The 27,508-nt window shown below is 42.8% G+C and overlaps 1 protein-coding gene across 2 annotated transcripts in view; it reads left to right on the forward strand.

Annotated features, from left to right (window-relative positions):
• LTO1 (LTO1 maturation factor of ABCE1) overlaps positions 1 to 27,508 on the forward strand; it is a 552,752-nt gene that overhangs the window by 60,136 nt on the left and 465,108 nt on the right. The window contains exon 4 of one of the 2 annotated variants that reach the window (XM_069623448.1): positions 8,870 to 8,969. The exons of the other annotated variant lie outside the window; for it this stretch is intronic. Coding sequence (XP_069479549.1) covers positions 8,915 to 8,969 — 55 coding nt within the window. The 5' untranslated portion in view covers positions 8,870 to 8,914. The remainder of the gene's footprint in view (positions 1 to 8,869; positions 8,970 to 27,508) is intronic. 2 annotated transcript variants of the gene reach the window in all.

The raw sequence follows: 27,508 nt of genomic DNA on the forward strand, positions 1-27,508 counted from the left end.
GCGGACTTCTGGGGAAGTTAAGGTGCGTTGCTAGGCAACGTAGTGAGCAGCAATGGCGGCGGCCATTTTGGAGGGAGGATGCCGAGGAGGGTAACAAGTGGCTAGGCCTCCGGCATATCGTTGGTTGCGTCGGTGGCGCTGCGTGTGGGCTCCCTCACCTTCAAGGGTGGGGGGGAGCACTTCCTCGCGACTGCTACCGCAGTGCTGTGGCTGGTGGCACAGGAAATTTGTCATGGAAGGAGTCGACTCCATTTGTATTAAAACTAGCCTGAATGCTGAGAGCACATTGAATATACTCTTAATTTGTAAAACCCCTACCATATTTACAGACTTTAAGAATATCTCAACTTTTCTACTCTCTTCTCTTAAGGCTAATGCAAAATACCTTCTTCTGCAAGATATGGCTCAACCATAGGGAGGACAAGATTGCACTTGAACTCGGACGCATTAGACGAATCGGAATTCTCCCAACTCATCCAAGAGCCAACACATATATTGGGCCACACCCTGGATTGGGTGGCTGGCCGTGCCGTTCATTCTAGGGATATATCAGTCCTACCGTGTCCCTGGTCTGACCATTTCTTTTCAAATTTCTCTATCACAGTGGATTTTCCCATAAAAACGAAACGTCTAAATAATATTGTAGTATCTCATCGCAACTTGAAAAATATTACCCTAAAAAAAATGGAACCTTTACTTAATACTTCATTGAATCAATCTAATGCAGATACTCCTGAAGAATTATCTAATTTGATCTCCACGAACTTGGAAAGAGCTGCCAACATCCTAGCTCCTATTAAAAAGAAAATGGCAAAGCCCGAAACTAACCGTAATGCCTGGTTCACACCGGAGTACAATCTCTGAAATCGTTAACCTTAAAAACCTACCATGCGTGGAAGGCCAATGGCACACCTATGCATCTTAGCAAATATAAACCAGCAGCCACTTCCTATAAAAGGGCTATTATAGAGGCCAAACAAAATGTCTTCAATAAAATAATTGAAAGTGCTCAACGCAACAATAAAGAACTATTTTGTATTTTGAAAGTACTAACCATAGTATCACAGAGAAAACCATCAAAGATAATCCCACTTGCTGTAATGTAAAGCAACAAACCATGCATACAAATTACACACTATTAAAGAAAACATCATGGAAAAAAGCAACAAATTAGAATGCAATGAATTTTATCCACATACTTAGAGTGCAAGAAATGCGCCAGACTTATGAATTTGCATTATAGCTTCATGAATAAGTTTGCCAGTGCAGAGGCATATTTCGTGCCCATGGCTACACCCTTTAGTTGTTGGTAGAAATTGTTGTCAAAGTTGAAAATATTATACTCTAATGTCGCCTTCAACATGTTCTTAATCATCTCAATTTGTAGATACATGGAAGCTGATTCATCTTTATATGAGTATTCAATTGTTTTCATTGCCCAATGATGATGAATAGATGTGTATAAGGCTTTGACATCTAGGCTAGCCAGTTTGAATCCTTCATTCCACTGAATATTTTTGAGCTTGATGATCACATCTGTGGTATCCTTGATATATGATTTGAGTTTGCTTGCTCTGGGTCTCAGCACATGGTCCAAGTATTCTGAAATGTTTTCCGTTGCCCAGCCTATGCCATTGAGGATGGGTCTTCCTTCTGGTATATTGTCAGTCTTTATGAACTTTAGGCAAAAAATACATGATTGGTGTGACAGGTTCTTTTATCGTTAGAAAATTACTTTCATCATCTGTCAAAAGGCCGTCCATTTGGTGATCATTTTCCCTAATTCCACTACAATATCTTTCTTTGGGTTGGTTGGTATTTTTCTATAGCATCCTGGACTGTCTAATTGATTCTTGGCCATTTGTTAGTAGTCTGTTCTTTCCATAATCACTATGTTGCCCCCTTTTTCGGCCTCTTTGATCACCACAGATGTATCTTCCATCAGGTTTTGAATGGATGTGTATTCCTTGAATGTTAGATTGAATTTACACAAAATGTTTGCCTTTCTTTTCTGCTAGTTTATAGAAATCTTCAGTTACAACTTTGATTTTTGAATTTGTCATTTTGATTTACTCATTATATTGATCGTCATATGACTAGTTATACGAATGCTGTTAGCCCTGATTTGAGGAAGGCTTTCAGTAGCCGAAACACATGTCATCAGTATGGGCATAAATTAAAACTTGAGTAACGCAACATCATAAGTCTGGCGCATTTCTTGCACTCTGAGTATGTGGATAAAATACTATTTGTAAGGTGGTTCAGTAGACTCTTTTTCCACCTAACTCAGCAAAGATGCGACAGTACGTATGGACTTAATTTAAACCTAAAAGCAGTAGGTCTAAAGAATCAAGTGTCGGCTGACAGACTAGCCTCTCAAAAGGCGTCCAAGTGTACATATAGAATGCAGTGAACAAAAGTCAGCAGAGTGGATTTATGAAAGATCCCCTGTTATTCCAGTTTTTTATTTGTTTTAATTTTGTTTAACCTATCACGTAAGAATAATTAGAAACTACTATTAAACAACTGAAAGCCACAAAATGTAAGGATGACATTTACACCACCATGATAATTAAAGCTTGTTCCCCTACTATCATTACGGCAATCTGTAACGCTTCTTTATCATCAGGATCTGTACCTCAATGGTTATCCATAAATTAGCACTAAATAAATACAAAACTGAACTTCTCGTTATTGGATCTTCACATGTATTGAAAAAACGTAGTCCTAATTATGATAGCTTTCAGTTAGGAGACAAAACTATCACCCCGCTAAAAAAAGTGAAAACGCTTGGTATTACGTTTGACCAGAGATTATCTATGAAGCAACACGTGAGCAGTTTGGTCTTATCATGTGCCCATTACATAAAATTGTTGCCACACTTAAGACCTTTTATTTCCCAAGAAAATACAGATACTATTGCTAGAGCTATAATAGGATCCAAAATCGATTATTGCTCAAGTCTTCTATTAGGATTGGATAAATCCGATCACAACAAACTTCAAGTATGTCAAAATGGCGCTGTTAGAGTTGTTATGAAACTCAAGCGTAGAGACCATATTACACCAGCCAGACGGGCTCTACACTGGCTTCCAGTGGAGTCTAGAATCCTGTTCAGAACCCTGACGATTATACAAAAATCCCTACAGGGTAAAATGCCGGACTACTTACAACAGCTCCTCCCTACAAGAACTAACAACAACCCTGAGCTCCAATACTTGGCTCCTTCTGTTTGTTCCAAAATGTCGCACTGGAAAGGTGGCCAACTCAACCTTCTTTGCTATTGGGCCCCCAGTATGGAATGCTCTTTCCTTTTGAGATGAGAACCACTGAATCGCTTGAGGTTTAAAAAAAAAAAAAAGCTGAAGACCTATCTTTTTAATTAATCTGTTTTTACCTTGTCAGTGACTTTTTATTCATCTTAATCTGACTTCTTTGCTTTCGGCTTTTTTATATGTCTATTGTAATTTTCTTTGTCTTGTAGAACCCTCATGCCTTCGGGTCTATGGCCGCGCTATACAAATAAAATAAAGTAAAAGTAAAGCGTGGTGTATATAGATGAATATAGTACTGAGATTGAGATAAATCCCATTCATTGGCAGCCCAGTTGATAGTTATGGCGGTAAGGCGGTCATGCCTGTTAATTAAAAAATAAAAGAATGCAGCTGAAAAATCTGGCACCTAAAAGCACAAAGAATTCCCTAAATGGGATAGATTAGCAGAGATGATTTAAAACGCAAGGAAAATTAAGACATAATAAGGCTAAAATACCTCGTGTCACCAACTGCCGAGGATGAGTGGTTGAAAAACACACCAGTAAGGCGTTATTGAAGTTGTCATAGCAAAAGGAAAGGTCTGTACAATTGAAAACTGCAATGTCATCATTGCAAATGTCACATAATGTTCGTGAGTTGTTAGCACAAAGAACGAGCGTCCGTAAGCATTACAATGCAGTGACATTTATTGCACATGTCTTGCCTCCAAATGGCGTGTTCTTTTTTTTATCCACAGTAATTGGGCTGATTGCCACAGACAAGGTGAACACCGTGCAAAAGCACTCACTAATATATCAAGTGCAGACCGGTAAGTTACATGTTGAATGTCGCAGGAGATGACGTTTTGCCGCAATGACGTCATGCACAAAAGTGCGCATGACGTCCCCAGTAAACAATTAGAAAAGACAAACATGCCGTCACATAGGGCCCCAAAGTAGGCCAAGGTAAAGGATCCATAAGGGTGGGCAATTGAAAGCAAGATGAATAAAAAGAAAAGAAAAGGGGGCGAGCCAGTAGGCAAGCAATAGTTAATGTCAGACCAGATAATGTGAAGTTTGCATAGGGAGTAACTGATTAGAAGGGTGGCAAGCCTTAGTGCGACAGGTCACACCGTCTATGGACTATAGGGCTATGGGCATGGGAGAAAAACAGGGGGCAAACAGCCATAAAATTTAACTTAAAACAGATGGCCACACTAGTAAAGGTACAGAGGTACCATAAGCAAGTCATAGAAATAGATGTCAAATTATCATAAGTGGCAACAATACACCAGTTGATGTGTTGCCACGGTGGTGTCACGTGTAAAAAGTGAACGTGACGTGATCAGTAATAGAAACCAAGTACAATCACAAAGCGCATAGATAACAAACAATATGGACAGTCAGTGTATCAGATACATAGATGCAGAAAAAACAAATACAGCAAATATGTGTCTGCTTGAAACAAATAAAGCATCACACACTGACGAGGCCAATAGGCCTGACAAAAGTATTAAACAAGGGAACAGCACCAGCCCTGCAAAAGACCCCAAAAGAATAATAGTGATGAGTACAAGAGAAACCCATCAGATGGGTTCCAAGGATTGGGAATAGTAAGTCGAACTGGTAAAGCATATTAGGTTGAGGTAAAGACATCCCTGATGTCACAAAGCAATAAGTGAAAACGAGGTGAGAAACAAGCTCCTCCTGGTGAAGAAAAATACTATTTGAAAAATATGCCCATAGTGACATACAGTCGTAACAGGACAAGTCATGTAGGTACCCAAAACATGGGAGGCCGGAGGCAACTGATATCCAAGAACACAAAAATATCCTAATTATGAATATGTATTATGTTGTTCTATAAATACATCACCATTTACATTGTTACAACACAACTGATATTGATTTACAAAAAGACATATATTTCGTGATCCGTATTTAGACCATTAGAAGTACATTGCAAAAACAAATCAATTTGGATTACATTTGTCTCAGTTTCAGCAATAGGTCGACACCTCGCTTGCCTTTTTTGGCACGCATTAGACCAACACATTTCAAAACTTATTTGTCAGACAATTGGTGTTCAAGTTGCCAATGCATGGCAAGAGGTAGTCTAGGGTCATTTTTCATAAGACTGGCCAGATGTTCACTAATTCGTATCCTTAACTGTGTAATAGTGCTGCCTATATACAGTTTTCCACAAACACAAATTAGGGCATAGACAACATAACATAGTTTTACAGTTGATAAAGATTCCAGTATCATCAGTAAATTCTTGACAATCCATGTGAGCATATTTACACACAGTACATTGCCACATTTGTGGAAACCTAGAGGTGGTTGTAGCCAGTTAGTCTCAGGGAGGTGCCCCATACCATTGGGATCAAAAAATGAGGGACTCTCTTTATTCTTAAGTGTGTTAGCTCTAGTGTAGATAAACTTGGATTTGTCAGAGAGGAAGGGTAGGAGATCAGTATAAAGGTGAAGAAGATGCCAAGGTTTTGATGGAAATCTATACAAGGTAGAGGAATCCTTTGAAAACTGAGTATTGATAGCTAGATTCCTCGCCAAATGGGTGTCATTGACCCGTGGTTCGAGCAACTCTGAATGTTGAATCGACTGGTATTTGTCACATGTTTTCATAACCATATTGGATTTGTATCCTCTTTCGACAAAGCGTTGTGTAAGTACAGCACATTCCTCCACAAAGTCAGTAGTTTTGCTACAATTACGCCTGGCCCTGTAGAACTCCCCTCCAGATTTGTTTTCTATGGGGGATCGCTGGTGGCAACTCTTTGCATGCAATATGGAATGTATATCAGTGGGTTTTCTATAGGTTTTGGTTTCCAGTTGGCCATTGTCCACAAAAATATCAAGTTCCAAGAAGGTAACCTCGGATCTGCTGGCATGTCCAGATAAGGTAATTCCAAATTCATTGGCATTAGCCTATTTAACAAACTCATCAAAGGACACTTGTGATCTCTGCCAAATGACTAGAACATTGTCTATATAATGTTTGCAGGCTATCAGATTGCTAGCATAAGCTTAATTGTTTAGAACATGCGTTTCCTCATAATGGGCCATAAAGAGGTTTGCTAAAGAGGGTGCAAATTTTGCCCCCGTAGCACCCCCTTTGATTGCAAGTAATAGGTACCATTAAAGATACAGGCATTGTTAGTTGGTGTAAATCTCAAAAAGCACTTGCGCATCTCAATATAGTTGTAGTAAGATGCAGAAGAGTTTCAAAAGGTGTAATCAACAGCCTTTATTGCTAGATCGTGATCAATGTTAGTGTACAGGGCAGTGACGTCAAGAGTCGCTAAAAGATAATCACTCTTCCATATGATTGATTTCAAGAATTGTAAGACCTGTGTACTGTCTCTTAGATATGTTGTCATTTGAGACGCATAAGGTTTAAGAATTTTGTCCAGATATTGTAAAATACCCTCAGTCGCCCAGCCAATCCTGCTCATGATGGGTCTAACGTCTGGTAATTTCTCTTTATGTATTTTAGGTAAGAAGTAGAGGGTTGGTACCCTAATAGATATCATTCCTGAATGAGAGAAAGTAGATCTTGTACAATTATTTTAGTAGGGTTGTTACTGAGTTGTTTGTAGCATCCTGGAGTGGCCAGATGGTTTGTGCCCATTGTGATGTAGTCATGGGTGTTGAGGATAATAATATTCCCTCCTTTGTCCACCTCCTTGATAGTGATTGAGCAATCGTTGTCTAGATCGTCCAATGCTTTGTGTTCTAAACTATCAAGGTTAGATCTCATTTTTCTCTTGCACCGATGGGGATTATCAAGATGATTGTGTATGTCTTTGATCAAAGCTCGATCAAAGGTGTCAATTACATTCTCTGTCCACAATTGTGTGGTGAATTTGGATCTATATTTAAGTTCTGGTATATCTAAATGTGTGGCCTTGACACCAATTTACCTGCACAGGTCTCCTCTGTCTCTATCAGAGTCTTGTTCCAATGATAATAGGATCACTGTGTTAGCAATATCTATGTTGGTGCACTCAAAGGATCAAGTGTGGGTTTAGGCACATACATTCGGATTTGGGTTTCAAAGATTTTTTTTAATTTTTTAATTTGTTTTCTTACAAATTTAAACAAGTCTACTTGAAAAGTCACAAAATCAGTATTAGAGGTTGGTGCAAATGACACTCCTTTTATTCAATACTCTAATTTCATTTTCATTTAAGATACGATCACAAAGATTAACAACCAAGTTAGGTGTATTCATTAGGCTATTTATTTCTTTGTATTGAATGTTGTCAGAATTCCGCAGCGACCAGAGTCTTTGTTTTGAACCTCCGCTACCCCCCTCCTACCCCTGGTGTGACATTTGGCGTTGAAATATTTGATGTGAGAGGGTTGCAAAATCTGACTTGTTTCATATTGAAATTGTGTTGGCTGCCCTTCTTGAAACGTCTAGTTGAGTCGTTTTTATCTGAGTCAGCTTCTGAAATAGTAATAGTTTCTCCCTCAGAATCTGGGCCCGAAGTTACTGGAGTGGTATTGTAAGAGGTCTTCTGTGATTTAGAAGTAGTATCATATTTTGTTTGAAAAGTATACACCCTACCCTGTCTATAGTCCTTATCATTGCAGAAGTACTTGATATTCTCTGAGTATTTCATACATTTTCCCAAACTTCGTTTGTTTGGTAGATTTTGCATTTGTCATTTTCTTAATCTTTTTTTGAGCTTTTGTCCACTTACGGTCATTTTTACATCTATTTCTATGACTTGCTTATGGCACCTCTGTACCTTTTACTAGTGTGACTATCTGTGTGACCATCTGTGTTTAGTTAACATTGCTGGTGGTTTGCCCCCTCCACCCCGGTTATCTCACATGCCCATGGCCCTATAGTCCATAGACGGTGTGACCTGTCGCACTAAGGCTTGCCACGCTTCTAATCAGTTATTTCCTATGCAAATTTCACATTATCTAGTTTGACATTAACTATTGCTTGCCTACTGGCTCGCCCCTTTTTCTTTGATGTTTATTGATCTTGCTTTCAATTGCCCATCCTTATGGGTCCTTTACCTTGTCCTACTTTGGGACCCTATGTGACAGCGTTTTTGTCTTTTCTAATTGTTTACTGATGACGTCACGCGCACTTTTGCACATGACGGCATCGCGGCAAAACGTCATACGTTCAACCCGCGACTTACCAATCTGCACTTCATATATTAGGGAGTGCTTTCGCGCAGTGTTCACCTTGCCCATGGGAATCAGCCCAATTACTGTGGATAGAAGGAGAACACGCCATTTGGAGGTCAAACACGTGCAATAATGTCATTGCATTGTAATGCTTACGGACGCTCGTTCATTGTGCTGACAACTCCCGAAAATGATGATGACATTGCAGTTTTCAATTGTACGGACCTTTCCTTTTGTTATGGCAACTTCAAAAAAGCCTTACTCCTGTATTTTTCAACTAAGCATCCTTTGCAATTGGTGACGCAAGGTATTTTAGCCTCATTATGTCTTTATTTTCCTTGCATTTTAAATCATCGGTGCCAATCTATCCCATTTAGGGAATTCTTCGTTCTTTTAGGTGCCAGTTTTTTCAGCTGCATTCTTTTATTTTTTACTTAACAGGCATGAACCCCTGACCGCCATAACTATCAACTGGATTTCCAATGAATGGGATTTATCTCAATCTATGTACTTGATTCATCTATATATACCACACCATTAGGTGAGGCATGAATGCATTTTAATATGCTGCTTTTTGAATAGCTGTATGTTTCATTTGCACAGAAGGCTGATGCCGCTCTCTGCTCTGTTCTTTGCTTGATCTAGATGTGACTTTCCTATCTTTTTTTTTTTTAAACTTCTCTTTATTGGCAAGGAGCAGTAGCAGGTGCATTACACACTACACCAACAAACCGTGTTACATACTTAAGGACATGGACAAACGAGCAGTGCATTAGCAATAAAACAGGCACATTCTCAAGATCAAATCGAGTCTAGTGAGGCTGCTCATAGTTCAGGTTACACATCTGCCTGATCTGGTGATGGGGGCGAGGATAAGAGCTCCAAGTCAGCTTTGCTGTTCAAATAGCTACAAAACTCTGTCCGTACGTTTTTGGGGCGAGCATTCACCGGTAATGTATTGATATAGTCCTCCTCACAGGTGAGAGCCTTTAGCCACATTTCTAGGGAAGTGGGGGGGGGGGGGAAATCACCGGTTCCAGCACTGCAGGATGCATCTCTTAGCCACTATGGCCCCCACATTCAAAAATTTAGCAACCCGCTTTGCCCCAGTTCCCTCCCATAGTCCGAACAACACAGCCAGGGGGTCAGGATTAATCCGGAACCCCACCATCTCTGAGAGGGCCTCGAGCACAGCCTCCCAGAACGGGGCCAGCGCCCCACAGGACCAGAACATATGGGCATGATCCGCTTCGTTCGATCTGCATCTCTGGCAGACGTGGGGTTGATTATGTGCAAATTTCCCCACCACATGAGGAGTATAATACAGGCGATTAAGGAGTTTATATTGCACACATCTAAATCTAGAGTTGAGGGAGACCTTGCATGTGTGTGTACACATTTTCGCACACATGTCGTCAGTGTTTGCCAACCCCAGTTCCTGGTTCCATGCATCCCGAAACTTGTGGGATGGTTCTGCAGACTGTGCTATCAGCATTTTATACAGGGTGGATATTATGCCCCTACTCCCTGCAGAATTAGCAATGTAGTGGGATGGTTCTGCAGACTGTGCTATCAGCATTTTATACAGGGTGGATATTATGCCCCTACTCCCTGCAGAATTAGCAATGTAGTGGGATGGTTCTGCAGACTGTGCTATCAGCATTTTATACAGGGTGGATATTATGCCCCTACTCCCTGCAGAATTAGCAATGTAGCAGATCTCCGGGGACTCTGGGGGTTCGTCCGGGTATGAAGGCCACATGTCCTGCTCTGCCGCTCTGAGTCTAAAGTAGCGCAGGTGACTTTCCTATCTAAAGCAATTTTGAACTGCAACTTTTATTCGCTGATATTTTGCCGCACAACTTTACCTCTTGTGACATCTCCTTATGGTATGTTGCTTCTTTCCTTTGTCCATATCTCTACACCTTGTTATTTCTGTGCTTTTACTTTAGTAGAATTACTTAACTATCCCTGTCATTTATGTTTATTAGTAACTCGTACTGCCGTTTCAAGATAACGTGGTAAGTTTGCATTCATCATTTCTGGTGCATGTTACACTACGCATGCTGTTGAACTGCAGGACACACCTGGACAGGTGTGCTCTCATCTTTAACCCAATCCTTCTAACTATGTCTCTACGATTAATCTTACTCTGTACACTTGGACTCTTCACCATCTCTTTTTACCCTTTTATGGCCTTTAACTCCCACAATGTGGAGGCACTGGAACAAATGAGAGGCTAACACACTTCCCAATATCTTTTAAATAATAAAGCGAGAATTTTACAATGACTGTGTTATCAAGCCTTAATTCCCCCTTTTTTACTGTTTTCTTTCTGTCTTTCGCCCAACCCTGAATCTTTCAACTGTTCTTTGGTATGTTATTTTATTATTCCTTGCGTTTGCGGTTTACTTTTTACCTTTTCTGTTTCAATTTTTATGTATCCTGTTCCTAAAAGCAGCCTTGAGAATGACCAGTTTGGTCGAAACATGTGTCGGCTGAACAGAATTTGATTAAATACACTTGTGCAAATATTATATATTATGTGTGTATTACTATTAATCTGTGACTGTAATTATCGTATCAACATATGTTTGTGGCAGTGCACGTTTGACTACACTCCCAAACCCGATTATAGAGCATTATTAATAGTAGTGTTTCATCCTCTTGCACTATATGTACTACTGGTCCAAACATATTCATGGAGTGTATGGATGATAGCAGGGGACAGGCTTCTATGTGTGTATTTCCAATGTTTTTACCCTCTGTATTTATTTGTTATCTGTAAGGCTGATGGGCATGTTCAGCCAATTAATATATGCATTGAAACTAATATATATATTTGTTTAAAGTGGATGGCAACTCCACAAGTACAATATTTTTCTTGGAAGTCAGTTTGTGCAAAAAAATTGGAGTGCAGGTCATTGCTCATTCACGTATGACTCATGATTTTCAAAAATTGAGGAAATTGGAATGGTTTACCTTGTGTTTTGATTAAAATAAGGACTACATTCTTAACTTACTCAGGGCTTGCAAAATTATGTAGCCCCTAACAGTGGTGATAATTTTATGAAGGGAGAGTATCATTTTCACTGTAATCCACCTTCCTGGCGAGTATGGTGATGTTTGAAACTTGTATTTGAAATTTACTGCAAATCTTTGTTTGCAGTAAATGGCAATGAAGTTTCACTGTGCATGGGTTCCCTTTGGGTGGCAGCATTGCACCACATATGAAGTGTGTTTATCATGACATGATGCACCATTTTACAGAAGGCAGTGACAAATATTCTGTTACCCGTCACCATGGGGCAGGTGAATTTCTTAGGTATATTATGTAAACTAAGGAACTTGCCCTGCCGCTCTGTGATTTTTAAGAATTTACGTGGCCTGATACTATACTTGATAAACCAGGAAATGGAAGATGCAGACATCTTGTGCCAATTTGTAATTTGAGAATAAAGCATAGTAGAGGCATATCTTGCGCACATTATTAATGTGAAAACTATATTTCTGATGCTTGTGAAACTGCTTAGAATCACATGCTGTGCATATAGTCTGACGTCTAGTGGAAACCGCAGAGTATTTCATCTTATCTTTCGAGGATGGAAAGGGGACGTCGACATGGGGGTGCCTGTAACACTATCCCTAACATGACGTGTAGTGTACCCAAAACCCACCCGCGTCGAGGTCCCTCAGATAGTTTTGATCCGCCCAGCTAGCTGGTCCCCTTATACGGAGCTCTTAGAAATTGCAAAATTATATTCTTTCCATGACCCTCTTCGATGATTACTTCTCGCCCACCGCCAAAGACATCGAAAGGACAGACTTCTACGGCTGGTGCTCCGGTCGACGCTGTCGACCGCGTGGCCGGGCCTTCTAGCCGGCCTATACTGTAGGGAGAGTGGGAGCTGGGGGTCTATATTTTTTTTCAAGCATGTCTTTCCTTCTCCCCTCTCTTTGCCCCTTTGGTTTTGCCGTCACTTTAATACACCTGAGCTATGGACAGTTCACCATTTAAATGTTGGCCAACCTGTAAAGGCAAGTACCCCTGGAATGTCACGCACCAGAGGTGCAATAAGTGTCTCCCTCGCGATCACCACGAGGCGTCCTGTCGGTCTTGTCTGCTCTTGCATCCTTAGACGATCAAGGAGCGTCGAGTTAAATGGTGGGAGGCCTACGCCATGATGCAGGCCGAGTGTAGCTCCCACGCCGCCACAGGTGCTGAGAGTGACGAGGAGTTAAGCGACGGCTGTGGCTCCGATACGGGTGCCATCGATCTTTCATCGGAATGATCGCGCTCCGAACTGTCCGGCCCCACCAGGCAGGACAATAGTTCTGCTATGGGGTATGTACATCCTGGCGACAGGGACGCACCCGCTACTCATAGAAGCAAGCACATAACCCCCGGTACCGCCTCAACAGATTTGTCGAAACGGTCCAAGAAACAAACGGGTATGCTGAGCTCCTCCACGGCACCCGCTGATCCGCGCGGTTGGCAGCCCTCCCCGCAGCCACCTAAGCGGCATGCGTCCGAGCACTCCACAGACAAGGGCGCCAGCACCAAAATTCACAAGGCTGTCGAGATGCCTAAAAGCGCGCCGACGCATAATGTTCCAGCAACGTCGAAATCTACGACAAAGACGCTTGAACAGCCTAATCCCCTCCTGGAGGTGCCGAACATCCACGAGAGTCTCGCAAAGATTGTTTTGCCAGCCAATAAGCCCAAAGTTCACCATGCCCAAAAGGCCTAGTGAAGAAGACATTTACCCTACAGTGACCGATTTCCAGACAACCTCTTGCCGACTAGATGAGGTCTTTGTGCTTACGGATCAAGAGGAGGTTCCTCATGACCCCTATTTACAAGAGGATGATCCCTTTGAGGGGATCCCGCTGACCAGGCCCCAGATTGGGGTATGAGCCACCGGTGGACAACCCATCATGGTCAGGCATCTCCTATAGATGACCAGATGGCGTTTAACTCCATTCGGGAAAAAAAGCACCTGAGCATTTCCAGATAGCCATGAAAGAAGACTCAGATTTTGTGGAGTATATTCTAAGGGAGAAGCCTCCTGCAGCCAGGGTATCCCTTTACTTTACTCCATTAAAAAGTGCATCACCCCTTCCGTACTGACACCTTCAGAGACCAGGGCTGTAAACCCACGGGTGGAGAAACGTTTTTGCCCCTCCCCTACTGACCCTCTCTATATTAGGGGTCATGCCACCCCAGATTCTCTCGTGGTACAACAAGAAAGAGGGCAGCAGTGACCTTGTCCACAGGTGAGGCACCACCGGACAAGGAATGCAAAAACCTTTATCCCCTAGGAAAATGAGTCACTACTGCCGCAGCATATTCCACCAAGATTGCCAACAATACCACGCTGTTGGCCAGCTATTGTGATGTTCGATGGAACCTGCTACAGGAGAGACTGCAGGAGGTCCCCTAACCAGTGCCTTCTCGCCTGCTCACGATTGTGTCAGAGGATAAACAAGTAAACCATAGCATCCTTAAAAACACCTTAGATGCTGCGGAGACAGCAGGGAGGACCCTGGTCCAGGGTACTCTTTTGAAATGACATACCTGGTTAAAGAACTCAAGGTTCAAATAATAATAATATTATTAATAATAATAATAATAATAAAGCATTCATATAGCGCTACGAACCCTCAGGCATCTGAGCGCTGCTTATTATTACCCGTGGTGTGTGGTGCTCATTTATCGACCTCAGAAGGATGAAAGGCTGAGTTTGGCCCTGCCGGGATTCAAACCTGCATCAGCAGGCTCTGCACTGATGTCAACGCGAGTGCTCAAACCGAAGACACAAGCGTTTCTCATCAACAAATCGGTGGAGGAGTCTAACCTGTTTGGCAATGCTGTAGATGAAGCGCTAGAAACTGCCAAGAAAGAACACAAGACTTTGACATTTTTTAACCAAATCACTCAAAGGCCCTTTCAACAGAGAGGTGGAAGTTCTCGCTGCTCCTTTCGCGGACAGTCCTATTCTTGTTCCCCACATAACCAATATGGAGCAGGTAACACATGTTCCTCGGACCAAGTGTCTCTTGCCTCAAATCAGTATCCACCTAGAGGACAGCGCCACGGGAAAGGAAGGGGTCTCAATGCCTCCCCTAGAGGCTCCCTGGCCTCCAGTCAGAAATGACCCTCAGATCCGGGTCCCCTCCCATGCCTCCCCGGTCGGGGCACATATTACATCATTCTTACACGCATGGGAGTGGATTACCACAGACCAGTGGGTGCTCAAGACCGTCAACCACAGTTATTGCATCAAGTTCAGCAGGCCACCTCTATTCGGACCACCTAGGTCCAGATGTTTAACACTGGAACACCTCAGAATCCTGCTGCAAGAGTTCGGGATCCTGCAGGAAAAGGTAGCAATCGGAGTCGTCCCCGTTCTTCAGGTAAAGAAGGGTATTTATTAAGTGTACTTCCTTGTACCCAAAAAGGATCTCTTGCGCCCTGTGCTAGAGTTGCACCCAGCAAAGAAATTCGGCAAACCACAAAAGTTTCGAATGATAACGCTGCAAGAAGTAATCCCTCCGCTAATGCAAGGGGATTACATGGCAACATTGGACATGAAAGAGGCATACTTTCATATTTCAATGTGGCTGGCACACAGGAAATACCTAAGGTTCATGATAGAAGACAAACCCCATCAGTTCAAGGTTCTTCCCTTCGGCATCGCCTAAGCACCAAGAGTATTTACAAAGGTGTTGGCAGTTGCAGCAGCCCACGTACGCAGGCAATCCATTCCAATATATCCTTACCTCGATGACTTGCTAATAACAGGGGATTCCTATGGAACATGCTTGTCAAATACCCAAAAGACTATAGACCTACTCTTCAGTCTGGGATTCTACATAAATCAGAAGTCATCCAGCCTAGTCGAGCAGTTTCTGGGGCCCTAATTCGAACACAAGACGGCCTTGTCGTCCTCTCACGGGTGGTGGGGGAGGTGCGGGGTCTTCTCTATCAGCAGACGTCGCATAGCGTTTGGTCCCCAGTGGTAGCATCCAACCATCTAAACCTGTTGAAGCTGTTGGAAGTGTTCAAAGCACTGAGGCTTTTCAGGCACAGTTGCAGGGGAAGACAGTACTGGTCCTCACGGACAGCACCAGGGCCATGTACTACCTGAACAAACAGGGGGGCACTCGCTCCTCTCCAGGTCTATCCAAACTGTCTCAGAACATTTGGAAGTGAGCTCTGAAACACAAGATGATCCTACCGTCCCAACATGTTCAGGGGAACTCAATCTTCTGGCAGACATGCTCAGCAGAGACTTCCCACTACCCTTAGAGTAGGAATGGCAACTACACGAAGACATTGCATCCAACGTTTTCCCAGAATGGGGCTTCCCACAGATCGACTTGTTTGCAACTCTGGAGAACTCACAATGCCCATATTATGTCTCCAGGTACCCTCAGAACCGATCCAAGGGGAACGGTCTCTGGATAACATGGTCAGGGAAATGTGTTTAGGCCCCCACCCCCCCGACTCCCGTACTCAACAAGATTGTGCACAAGATGCACCAGGAACCAGTCGCCATGATATTGGTGGCCCCGACAACCCTGGTTCTCCCATCTGATGGAGATGTCTCTCGCTCCTCCGATGAAACTGCCTTGCCCATACAACATTCTATCTCAGGACAAGGGGGAAACATTTCATCCATGCCCGCAGACTCTCAATTTAGCGGCCTGGCTCCTGAGGTCATAGAGTTCGGGCATCTCCAACTTTCTCAGAGATGCATGGACATACTTAGAGAAGCAAGAAGCCTAACTTCAGACATTGCTACTCCAATAAATGGAAACGCTTAGTCATCTGGTGCAATTCCTAGAGCATCAATCCAATTGTCTGCTTGCCGACTCATATTGAACTTTACCCGACTCACCTACTAGACTGAGGTCTAGTTTTTAACTCCCTGAAGGTCCACCTAGCTGCACTTTCAGTCTAAACCATGTCCCAGCAGAAGGTGTTGTGGTGGAAGATTACAGTAATGAAAGCTTTAATGGAAGGGGTTGAAGGAATTCATCCCCCTATTTCTAACCCGGCTCCCAGATGGGACCTGAATGTGGTATTAACCAGACTTATGGGGTCTCCCTTTGAACCTATGCACAAAGCAAGCCTCCAAGCACTCTTACAAGACTGCCTTCCTAGTAGCAGTCTCTTCTATAAGGAGAGTCGGTGAACTACAGGCCTTTAAATCCTAGACCCTTTTGTCACGATTCAGAGATAAAGTGGTTCTGTGCACTTGCCCATGGTTTGCGCCCAAGTTCATTTCCACGTTCCGTATGAACCAGTCAATAGAACTACCCACTTTCTTCCAAAACCCCACTAACGTGGTGGAAAAAAGCCTACACACACTGGATGTGCGCAGGGCAGTCATGTACTATCTGGAAAGAACTAAAGCACTAAGGAAAACAAACCAGTTTTTTGTTTCAGTGGTGGCTGGTAGAGAAGGGGACCCTGTCTCTAAATCAGCCATCTCAAGATGAACTGTCAGTTGCATCACACTCTGCTACACTCTTGGCAAGAGAGATCTGACCTTAAAGCCTAGAGCACTCTCTATTCGGGGCACTGGGGCTTCCATAGCATTCATTGCAAATGTTCCTCTCAAGTCCATTAGCAAAGCGGCCACCTGGAGTTCTTTACACAACTCTACAAAACGCTATTGCCTAGAACGAGTGTCTAACTCGTTCTAGGTCGGATTCTCAGGTGGGACAAGCAGTACGAAGACACCTTTTCATTACTGTTCCTTCTCACATCCCACCACCAACTCCGGTACTGTTCGCTAGTCTATGCACAGTATGTGATTCTAAGCAGATTCACAAGCATCAGAAGACATGCATTACTTATCGTAATAGCATTTCTGATTATTGTATCTGCTTAGATTCACATGCGCCCACCCTTCCTCCCCGCTCGGGTGGAAGGAACATAGAAATCTTACTACTTCTCTTTCTTTCTGTACTCGCTCACAATAGTCATAAGGCTCCCTCATGGCAGAAAAAATAGAATCGGAGGGACCTCGACGTGTGAGGGATTTTGGGTACACTACACGTCATGTTAGGGATAGTGTTACAGGCACGCCCATGTCGATGTCCCCTTTCGATTCTTGACAGACAAGATGCAATACTCTAGGTTACCACTAGATGCTGGATTATATGCACAGCATGTGAGTCTAAGCAGATACAATGATCAGAAATGCTATTAAGGTAAGTAATGCATGTCCGATTCGTAACTTAAACCTTAGTAAGTAGGAAATTCAAAGATTTGTGGTCTGTTTGAGTCCTGCAGTTATTGCGCGTAGCTTGATAAATGAGGCTTCTTTTTTGTCATATTAGTATTCTAGGAGAATCTTCTCTTGCCATTGTCCTTATCGTTTGTAGACCTACAGATCTGATTGACTCCAGATTAGATTATCTGTAGTATTTTCATCTTGCCAATGATGAAATCACAAATTTGTTATTGATTGCAAATAAATGATTCAAACTCCCTTCCTCTTTGTACTGATTATCTATCTGATTACATGTGCAAATAATTGAATGAAAAGTAAAATTACTTTCCGTAAATACAGAGATTTTGTTTTCCCCAGTGCCTTGGAAATGGCAGTATGATGCCAAGCATATTTGTCATGGTTTTTCATGGTGCCATGTAGCTTTGGCGTAGGATATTTCTCAGCTTTTCTGTCTTGTAAAGAATTATTCTTTGTCTTTTATCAGTATAAAGCTTTTTAGAAATGGGTCCAGCATGAGTAAATGGCAATTTTTCTCAAGTAATTTATGCTTTGGCACTTTCTCCAGAATATTGTGTATTGTTCTGCCTTTGTTCGTTTTTGTTAGGTTTGTGCTCAATGTTTTTTGGTAACCACATCCTTTATCTTAGTACTGCTTTTTTCACTCTTTCGAACTCTCCTTTCAGAAGATTGCAGCTTGTACTTGTACTGTTGCTACTATTTGCATGCAGTATTGAATTTATTTCTGTGGGTTTGCGATGTATACACGTTTCAGTGTTTTTGTCCTGTATGTATGTAGTCTGGTCTAAGAAATTGATGGATTCAGAATGATGCGTACATGTTCATTGAATGTTCAAAGGTTCTTTTTTGATCTTTGTGTGTGTAGCTCCAGTTCCTCACATGTTCCTTTCCAGCACCAAAATGCCATCAATGTGTCTCATCAAAAGAACCACATTTTCTTCCTATTTGTTTGTTAGTGAATTCAGGACATGTCATTTTGTAATGGACCATAAAAAGGTTTGCTAGCAAATGTGTTATTACTAACTCTGTTTCTATAATGATTTATCAATAATTGTTTGTCACCCAAAACTAAAATGCGTACTAAACGAGCCTTGAGTAAGGGCTATCACCCCGAAATAATGGCCAAGTGTGGGCTCAAAGGTTCTAACTTACTTACTAGGTGTCAATTTTATAAAAATGCATTCAAACCTGTACTGATTTTGTTCTCTCAAAATACTTCTAGTAAATTAATTCTGTATACACGAGCAAGCTTTTTCTCATGGCCTTTCTTTAGTCTTTAACCCATAATCAGACACTGGATGCTGTGTCACCCTGAGAAACAGTTTAGCAGCATATACCCGACCTTACCCCTTCTATTATTTTGCGGGTCTTACGCAGCGTTGTCCAACTCCAAGCCTCGACGGACGGAATCCTGAATGGTTTTCAGGCTATCCCTCATAAAATCTGCATGCATTTAGAGGGGCATCCTACATTTTTCTGGCCCCGACACCTAGCGTAGGACAACCCTGGTCTAAAGTAAGCACATCCCCTCTTTATTTCTACCTGGATTGGGGAGGATCGATTTCAGGCCTCTGTTGAATTCTGTGAGTAGTCTACCTTCAGATTTAGCTTTTCATAGTCTTTAACCAATAAAGGGGCTAACTGATCTTCATATATGTTGTAAGATTCAAGGGAAACTCATTGTCCTCTGTGGATTCTCCAGTGGACAGATCTTTGATGGCATATTGATTTCCTGTAAAAGATAGATTATCCTTTGGAGTCATTGTCTTCCTCATAACTTTGCAAAATTTTCTAACAATATGTTTGGAGTATAAATACTTTAGAGCGCAATAAACTTTTGCAAAGGTTTTTATAAATCTAATGGCCATCAGATGAGGGGGAATCGTCCCTTTTCAAAATTAGGACACAGTACATTAGATGCTTCCCATTTTTGTATCGATAATCTGTCTGCTTTTTATCTTTGCTCATGGTGTTTCTAGTTTAACCTTAAAGGAGAGGTACACTTAGTTTGTCTGGTGGAAAAAGCATGGGCTTTTTATTTTGCCTGGTTATTTGAGTTAAGATTAATCATTGTGGCGAATTTTAATGTAAAGTCTTTTACTTTTTGCTCTTTGTGTGTTGTAATTGTTTTTTGTTTTCATTAAGCATGTGCTTCTTTCATTGTAAAGTCTCATACATCTATTTTGGTTGATGCTCACAGGAACCCTGGTGAAGAGACTGTAGGCCTCATTACGACTTTGGCGGCAGCCATGCCGCTATTGGCGGCATGGCTGCCGGCAAAATCAGGTCCGGGTTCCCAGAATGGGGAATTACCGGCCCATTCCGAGTTCGGAGGGCCCAGTAATTCCTCCCTCCAGGTACCCGGGCCCGGACCTTCCCCATTCCCATTCCCATTCAGCCCCCATAGGGCTGAATGGGAATGGGGGAGGGAGAAAACAACGGGCCGATTACGAGCGGTCTGTTGTTTGCTCCCTCTTCCCCTCGTGGGACCCGGTAAACACGCCTGGTTTGACCAGGCGTTACTTACCGGGTTCCGCGACGGGAGCTTGTAATGAGGCGGAACAGGTTTAACGAGTCCGCCTCCTTTAGCGGGTCCCGTTAACCCGTTCCGCCTCACTTGTAATGACGCCCCGTATCTTGTTTTTTCTGAAGACCATCTTTTACCTGTATTTGCACCCGGGGAAAGGCCATTGGCCGATCAGGTGGCTGGAACACCTGGAGAGAATATACATTCTCCACCAGCTGTTCAGCCACATGAATCCCTTGCCCTGGTGGCACCGTTTTTTTCTTTCTTTTGTTCTTCAATGTGAGGAGGCAACAGGGAACCTCTCTCCCTGCCTCCCCAAACTAAACAAAACCACTCTCTCACCCCCTCCCTCTTTCCACACTTGCCTGTTTTGAGCTCTGGTCTGCCACACGTCCTGCTCTGTCTGCTGCCATTGCAATGGAAAAGGGACATAGTCCCTTTATCCCTATGGCGACGGCCATCATTTTTCATTTTCCTGGGAGATTGGCTGCAGCATTAATCTCCCTCTCTCTCTTGAGGCGGGGAAGTGGGGGAGGGAGTAAAAAGGAAAGTTATTTGCACCCTGTATGAACCCTGGGGTGTAAATGTGTTTGCGTGCCCTGGCATAGGTGGGGGGGGGCCTGACATGACTGATAACTCACATTCCTCGATCGGGCCTACCATGGCTCGGGCTGCTGGGCCATTACTGCCCATGTCCGATGCCCTGCTGGAGCGTGAAAGCCATGTTCTTAATTTATCAGGATGGTACTTGTGTAGTCCTGGTTCATTTACAATGATGTCTATATCCAAAGTGTTTAGATGGGCCTACTGGTAAAATCCAACAGTCCCATCACAGTTGGACGGACACAATGCAGTACTCCATTCTGACTTTTCTACTTTGAGGCTCCAGTACCTGATGGATTCTTGGGCAGCTCCTAGTTTCCTCATCTGGAAATGTTTAATGCTGCACATTTAGAATGCATTGGCAGTGAATAATGTATCCAGCGGCCTGTCAATGGCAGGTGTGAGAAACCCGAAGGCATCTCACATGTTAGTCCCCTGGGATCTGTCGTCCAGGAGGCCAGGACACGGCCATCACTTTTGGATCCAGTTCCTGGGGGTGGACCAGTGTGCGAGGATCACCTGGATGAGGGAACTTCGGGGTGTGGAAGTCGGATACGCGGTTTCCCCCTTCCCTATAACACCTTTTCCACATGCTACCAGTATACCTAGGATCTCAACCTCTCCCCTGGCCCCCCCCACCCACTTTCCGACACAAACACTTTCTCACGGACAGCCCACGGTGAGCAACAACGGATTAACACCAAAGCCGCATACCTGACATGTCCCAAAACCATAGTCGGGCAATTATGGATTATTACACACACCTGACTTCATCACACTTCCCCACACAGATCAAAGGCGAAGCACAAAAGCTCACTCTGAGCGAGGCAAAACAAACAAGGAGATAGCAGTTCCAAGATGGCAGTTTGATACATGGAGAAAGACGGCGACACCAGAGCGGGTCGCAAGGAGGGAAGTACCCTTGACCTCTAAAGACGTTTCTTTAGTGAACCTTGGAAAGTAAGAAACCGAAGACCAGGAACGAAGGCTGACCAAACCTGCAAAGTGTGTCGGAGTTACCCGGGGCTCTCCCGTGTCGATAACCCAGGCGGGGAGGAGCACTTCCGCTGTGGTACTGTCCTTGGCTCCTACAACAAACCGGCGTCAGAAAAGAAAGCACAGCCAGTGAGTCGGAGAGACTGTTGCCAAACCAGCTTGTATTTTGAGCCAAGGTTACAAGCCACAACTTTGTATAAAAAGAAAATTGTGTGAGGCATTTGTGATGAGCGCTGCAAATATAATTGCGAACCAACAGGAGTAACTGGACTTTGGGAAGCCAAGTAAAGATACCTTACAAAGAGTGCTCCGACGCCACTTGGGTGCTCCTTCGAAAGTCTGTGCTAGGTGTCCAACTAATGTGGAGTGTGAGAAAAAGGAGTATTGAGAACGAAGTGGTCATCCAACCGGTCAAGCTAAACCCTGTGCACATTCCAAGTCTTTGATAGTTTAATGTACATCGCAATTGGTCCAAGCACGGCTGAGAGAGACTAATTGAGCGGGTTCTCAGCCCGGCTGAGGGGAATCCGGGGTGAACCGTGAGTCACCCGAGAAAGAATGCTGACATTGGTGTGAAAGGGATCTGACCCTGGCTGAGGGTGATCTAGGGTGAACACCCTACTTGAATACAGGTGAAAGGAAAATAACGTTTACTTATTGTTTTTGTGCAGCAGGCCCTCTGAGTAAAGAGACTTGCAAGCCTTAAAGCGACTTGGACACAGAACGTCCGGAACTGGTGGAAATTGAACTGCATCCTCGTGCCGCAGAAGCCACAGTGTGTGCTTTGCTCGAGTGACTCACCTTACCCAGTGCTGAAAACATGGGCAAGGGAGGAAAACGGCCAGAGCATTCTGACATATCATTTTGTGAACACTTTTTCTTTTTCATGAATGTTACTCCAACATTATTTGTAAATTAGTAGTAAGGCTTGGCAATAGTTTTTTTTAGTATAGGCCCTTTTTATTTTACAAAACTTCACTAGGACTGCATTATTATTATTATTTGATGGTCATAGCTTGCTCCCATTTGTAGATTTAGGTTTAAATGGGTGTTTATCACACCCTTGCGAAGTTCAATAAACACCCTTGAACTGTGGTCACTTGTGTCTCTTACTATTGCACCATGCATTTCTTACACAGGGGCCATACTTAATTCAATTGATCCTGGTCTTTTGCTGTAATATGGGGTGGGTCTTGGTGCCGGACGGTGACTGTGCCACTTTTAACACAGAATTAACATTTTGACCTGGAGTTCTGTGTGCAGTGATTTGGTTCCTTGGAGGCTGTGCCTCAGTCTGAGTCTCCATTGGATTGCCTCAGACCACCCAAGTCCCCCAGGCAGTCACGTTGCCCACACACCTGGGCTCCTTCTAGTCCACCTCCAGTTCCTGGAAATAGTTTTTTGCCATCATGCACCTATGTTTAATTTCTTTTTAAGGGAAGCATGAATTGAGTAATGCCTGATTCCCTTAAAAAGAAAAAGCATCAACACCCAAGATGGCGGCACAGAGTACTAATGGCAATAAATACCACTTTCGTGGGTACACTGGGCTGGAATGGTGCATTTGGGCCTACCTGGTTTGGGCTAGAGGTGGTATTTAACATTGTATTGATAACAGTTGATCAATGATGGGCAGGGCTATCTTGTCTATCTGAAGTTGACAATTATCCTGCCTGCTGCAACACCATACCATGTACCTAGTCTCCAGCTATGACCTTTTCTTTAACATTGCAAGTTAATTGTTTATTGATCCTTCTGAACATCTCCTTACACAGCAAATGATGAGGCAAACATATTGTATATGGGACTCTACCCTATGCAACACCTACTGTATCCAGCTGTACAGAGCCTTGCAATGAAAACTTGTTTTCAGAGCCTTTTTATCATAGCTATTTATTTGTGCCCATTCATGCAGCTAACCTTTACATTTCACAGACGCTCCTCTCACTAACGTCTTCAGGGGTGCACAGAAATGCTCTATTGTTGCTCATTTGATGTTGTGGGTACAAATAACCTCTGGTGACATAAAAAATATTAGTAATTAGTAAACAATTGCTAATTTTTTTTTTTGGGTGTATATGATTAACCGTTACAACCTTTACACAAGATATATAAATTATAACAGACATGAAAAATATACAAAACATTACAACTAATTATTCTAAAAAACAGTAAGAAAATTTATAAAATACATACATATAAAAAATATCATAACAATTACTACAATTAACATATTTCAAACCATACTTTCAAATTCCATCCAGATAGGATGAGCAGCAGCAACTACACTTAGGGAAGATCCAGAATGGGTTTGTGTCCAAAACGTGTCATACACAATAGCCTCTATACTCCCAACAAACCTCCCATACCCCAATAGATATTTCTGGCTGAATTTCTCATTTGAGTTGTATGTGGAGCAGTTTCTATTTCACATCCATATAGTCTGCAGAGTCTCTGAGAATATTAAATTTTAAACCATGCTCCAATATTATCCATAAAAGCATTGCGGCGTAAACGCATAAAATGTCTATTTTGAGAATTTAAAATATATTAAAGGATTTGGAAAATAAAACTTTTGTTTTACATAATCCCAAAACTTCTTTTATCAGCCTGATCTTTGATCATCCTACTTCTCTTCCTTGGCATTACTTTTAAGATCACTCAAAATTAATCCAAAATGTAATGGTATTTCAATAGTCAATCCAATGGCCTCATGAAAACATTCAATCTCTAGAACAAATCTATCATAAACCTTAGTAAAAAAAAAATGATAATCAAATATGTTTGTTTGCTTATCCACTTTTAATTAGGAAGCTCTGCTAAATTTCTGAAAACCTATCTATGCCTTGACATTGGTTCACTAATAAATGATTTAGAAGATGTCTGGGTGTTGGTTGAATCTCCAGAGGCTCAAGCCTTTGTGTCCTTGTCTGCAAGACACATGAAGGAAAGTAATCCAGTGACTTAATTTATGCGCGACAGCTAGGACTCCCTACTCAAAACTTTGGGTGTTGACCTCCATGTCTTCCCCGAAGCTTCACTCTCGCATGATCCGTTGATCAAGATTCACGGCAAGGAAATATTGTGGGCCAACTGTTTTCTTGCTGGCATCTGCTATGTTGATTACATGCTGGATGGTGAAATGTGGGTCTCCTATAGAACTTGGATGAGTGGGGTTTCTTGGAGTAAAGGCTGTTGAGAACGGCTAGACGTGAAAGTCTAGGAGCTCTCAGCCTCTCCATCGTCACCAAGAATGGCATTGCATCAAGCTACTGAGTGGTGCCATTCAGCATCCTCTGTGTAAACGCTGCTTGTTGCTAACCTATCAGGGCCCTGGACCTGGTGGATTTGGTTACAGGAACCTGGAGAATAGCTAGACTTTGAATAGGTTTTGGAGTAGTGTTTGCTTCAACTCACTTGACATGCAGGAGATCTAGTCAAATCATTCTGCTGAAACTGGTGCATTGCTCACGTTTCCATATGAGCAAAGAGGCACTTCATCCAGAGCAAGGATTGATGGGAAGTCAACAACTCAAGGGGGACAATAAACCACTTGATATGGTTGTGCCCTAAAACTAAACTTCTGCAAGGGAGTGATGAAGAGAAACCTTGTCTTGGAAACTGACCGCCTGACTAAAGCATATATCTTTGTACTTGCGATGATAACGTGCTTTGGAAGATGCCCAAACCAATGAGGACATGGCGCTACAGAAGTTCCATGTTGGTTAAGAGAACAATCATACTAAACTGGAAATCCCTTTCTAGGCCTAAACCCAGTGAACTGGATCAATGAATTCCTGCCTGTCTCGACTCTAAAACGCTCCATCTAGAAAAATAAAGACGATGCTCCAAAATGTGCCAGGCTATCTGGGGTTCCTGCCTGCATCTATGTGGCTTGGCACCACCCCATCACAGAATCTGCACCCCACCTCCCCACCCCACAATTCGTGACATAGCCCTGACACCTGCAACATTGACTGCCCCCTGCTGACCTCTTCCCTCACCGAATACCAACTGACCTGGTCTTTGTTCTCTGGTTCTCAATACTGTTTGATATTTTGTGAGACCTGCTAATGTTCCCATTATGAACTGTCTTACTCTGCTTGTTATGACTCCTCAAGTTTGCTGTTTTGGATATTTCCTACTCGTGTTTTACCTTTTACATTGTTTCTTCGTGTGAGGATATGTGCATCTTTGACAACTTTCTCAAAACATCTGAATGAAAACATTCTGCCACAGTCTGCACAACATATGTGCTTATATATGTGGGATTTATAATGTACCAGGATTCCAGCAAATTGACGTCATGGTGAGTGTCTTTTAGTACTCCCCTGTCCCTATAAGCCATTACATCGACTCATTGTCCTTGAATATCATTGGGCAAGAACTTACTTCTGGCATAAACCTATCTGAATGGGATAAGAGGCCCAATAGTGAGTGCTGGTGGCATAAACCCAATTGTGCATGCAAAGTTTAGCTACAATTATTCTGCCTTCCCTAACGTCCATGTTTTGGAAGTTATTCTATTTTATTGTTTTATGAAATTTGATGTTGACCACATGTTTTCTTCTAGCCCCCTACACATTTCTGTACACAATCTCTCCCACTCAATCCCTTTGCAACTTTTCTAATTCCTTTAGACCAAAATGACTCCTGCAACCAAGATACGTTGAATATGTTTGACCTACTAGATTGTAGTTTTTTTTTCCTATTAATGAAATGAGTTTGGCAATGAACGTTCATAGATTTGATTCCAAGTAGCAGCATGTTCATCTATCGGGTAAGAAAGAGCATTTTCGTCCAATGAAGGAGGCGAAACAAAGGTCTAAAAAACTCAACATGCAATACAATTGGTTAGGAAAGGTAACTTAAGTATAGGTGCTATATCTGTATATGATAATAGGGCATGCGGATTGGATAACTCTTATCGGGTGGGCGTCTACACCCATCCCACTACATCACACGTGATTAACGTCACTACAAGTATGACGTCTTATTGGTTCTACTATCTATAGGACTCCAGATAACTTGGTCCATTGTGATTGGGCAGGTTACACCCGAAGACATAAATCCTCATTTTAATAAGCGACATGCAGAATGGACACCCATGTACCTGGTGTCCCAAGTTTCACCCTGCCTCCCTTCCATCAATCAGTATTTTAGGGCTATGTGTCAATTAGTTGGCTGGGTATGGCCTCGAAACTGTAGCCTCTTATCGGGAAAGTTATGGCATCCTCGGGTCCTGGATGACATCAGGCGGTGGTACTTCTTCGTGCCTGGCTTTTCACGTGTTAGTTCACCATGAATCTGCTTCATTTTCCAGCTTTTAGTGCATTTAATTCTGTTTCAGCCTCGCCACCTGCATGGGCCCCCCCCTTATCTTGACCTTCATGGGGCAGGCTGGTATGCTCTGAAGTTTGAATCTTGTTAGCTGACGCTCTCCTTCCTTTCTCTGGTTGACCTCGATTTCCTAGGCATGAGCCGCTCTTTGTTGAGTTTCGATTCCGCTCTTTCTCTTGCCTCTGGCAGGGTTACGAAACTTGGCCTGTCAGGCCTCTGGCAACCTGGGTGCATTTCTGCTTTTACAAAATGGAGTCGCACTTGTATAATGTGCCTTATTGAGGTAGATATATGGTTGGCGGTTGCCGCTCTAATCTTCTACTAAGCATTGCATGCAGTATCGTTTTC

This window comes from Ambystoma mexicanum, chromosome 11 (assembly GCF_040938575.1).
Source record: "Ambystoma mexicanum isolate Mex_15411 chromosome 11, UKY_AmexF1_1, whole genome shotgun sequence".
Lineage (NCBI taxonomy): Eukaryota > Metazoa > Chordata > Amphibia > Caudata > Ambystomatidae > Ambystoma > Ambystoma mexicanum.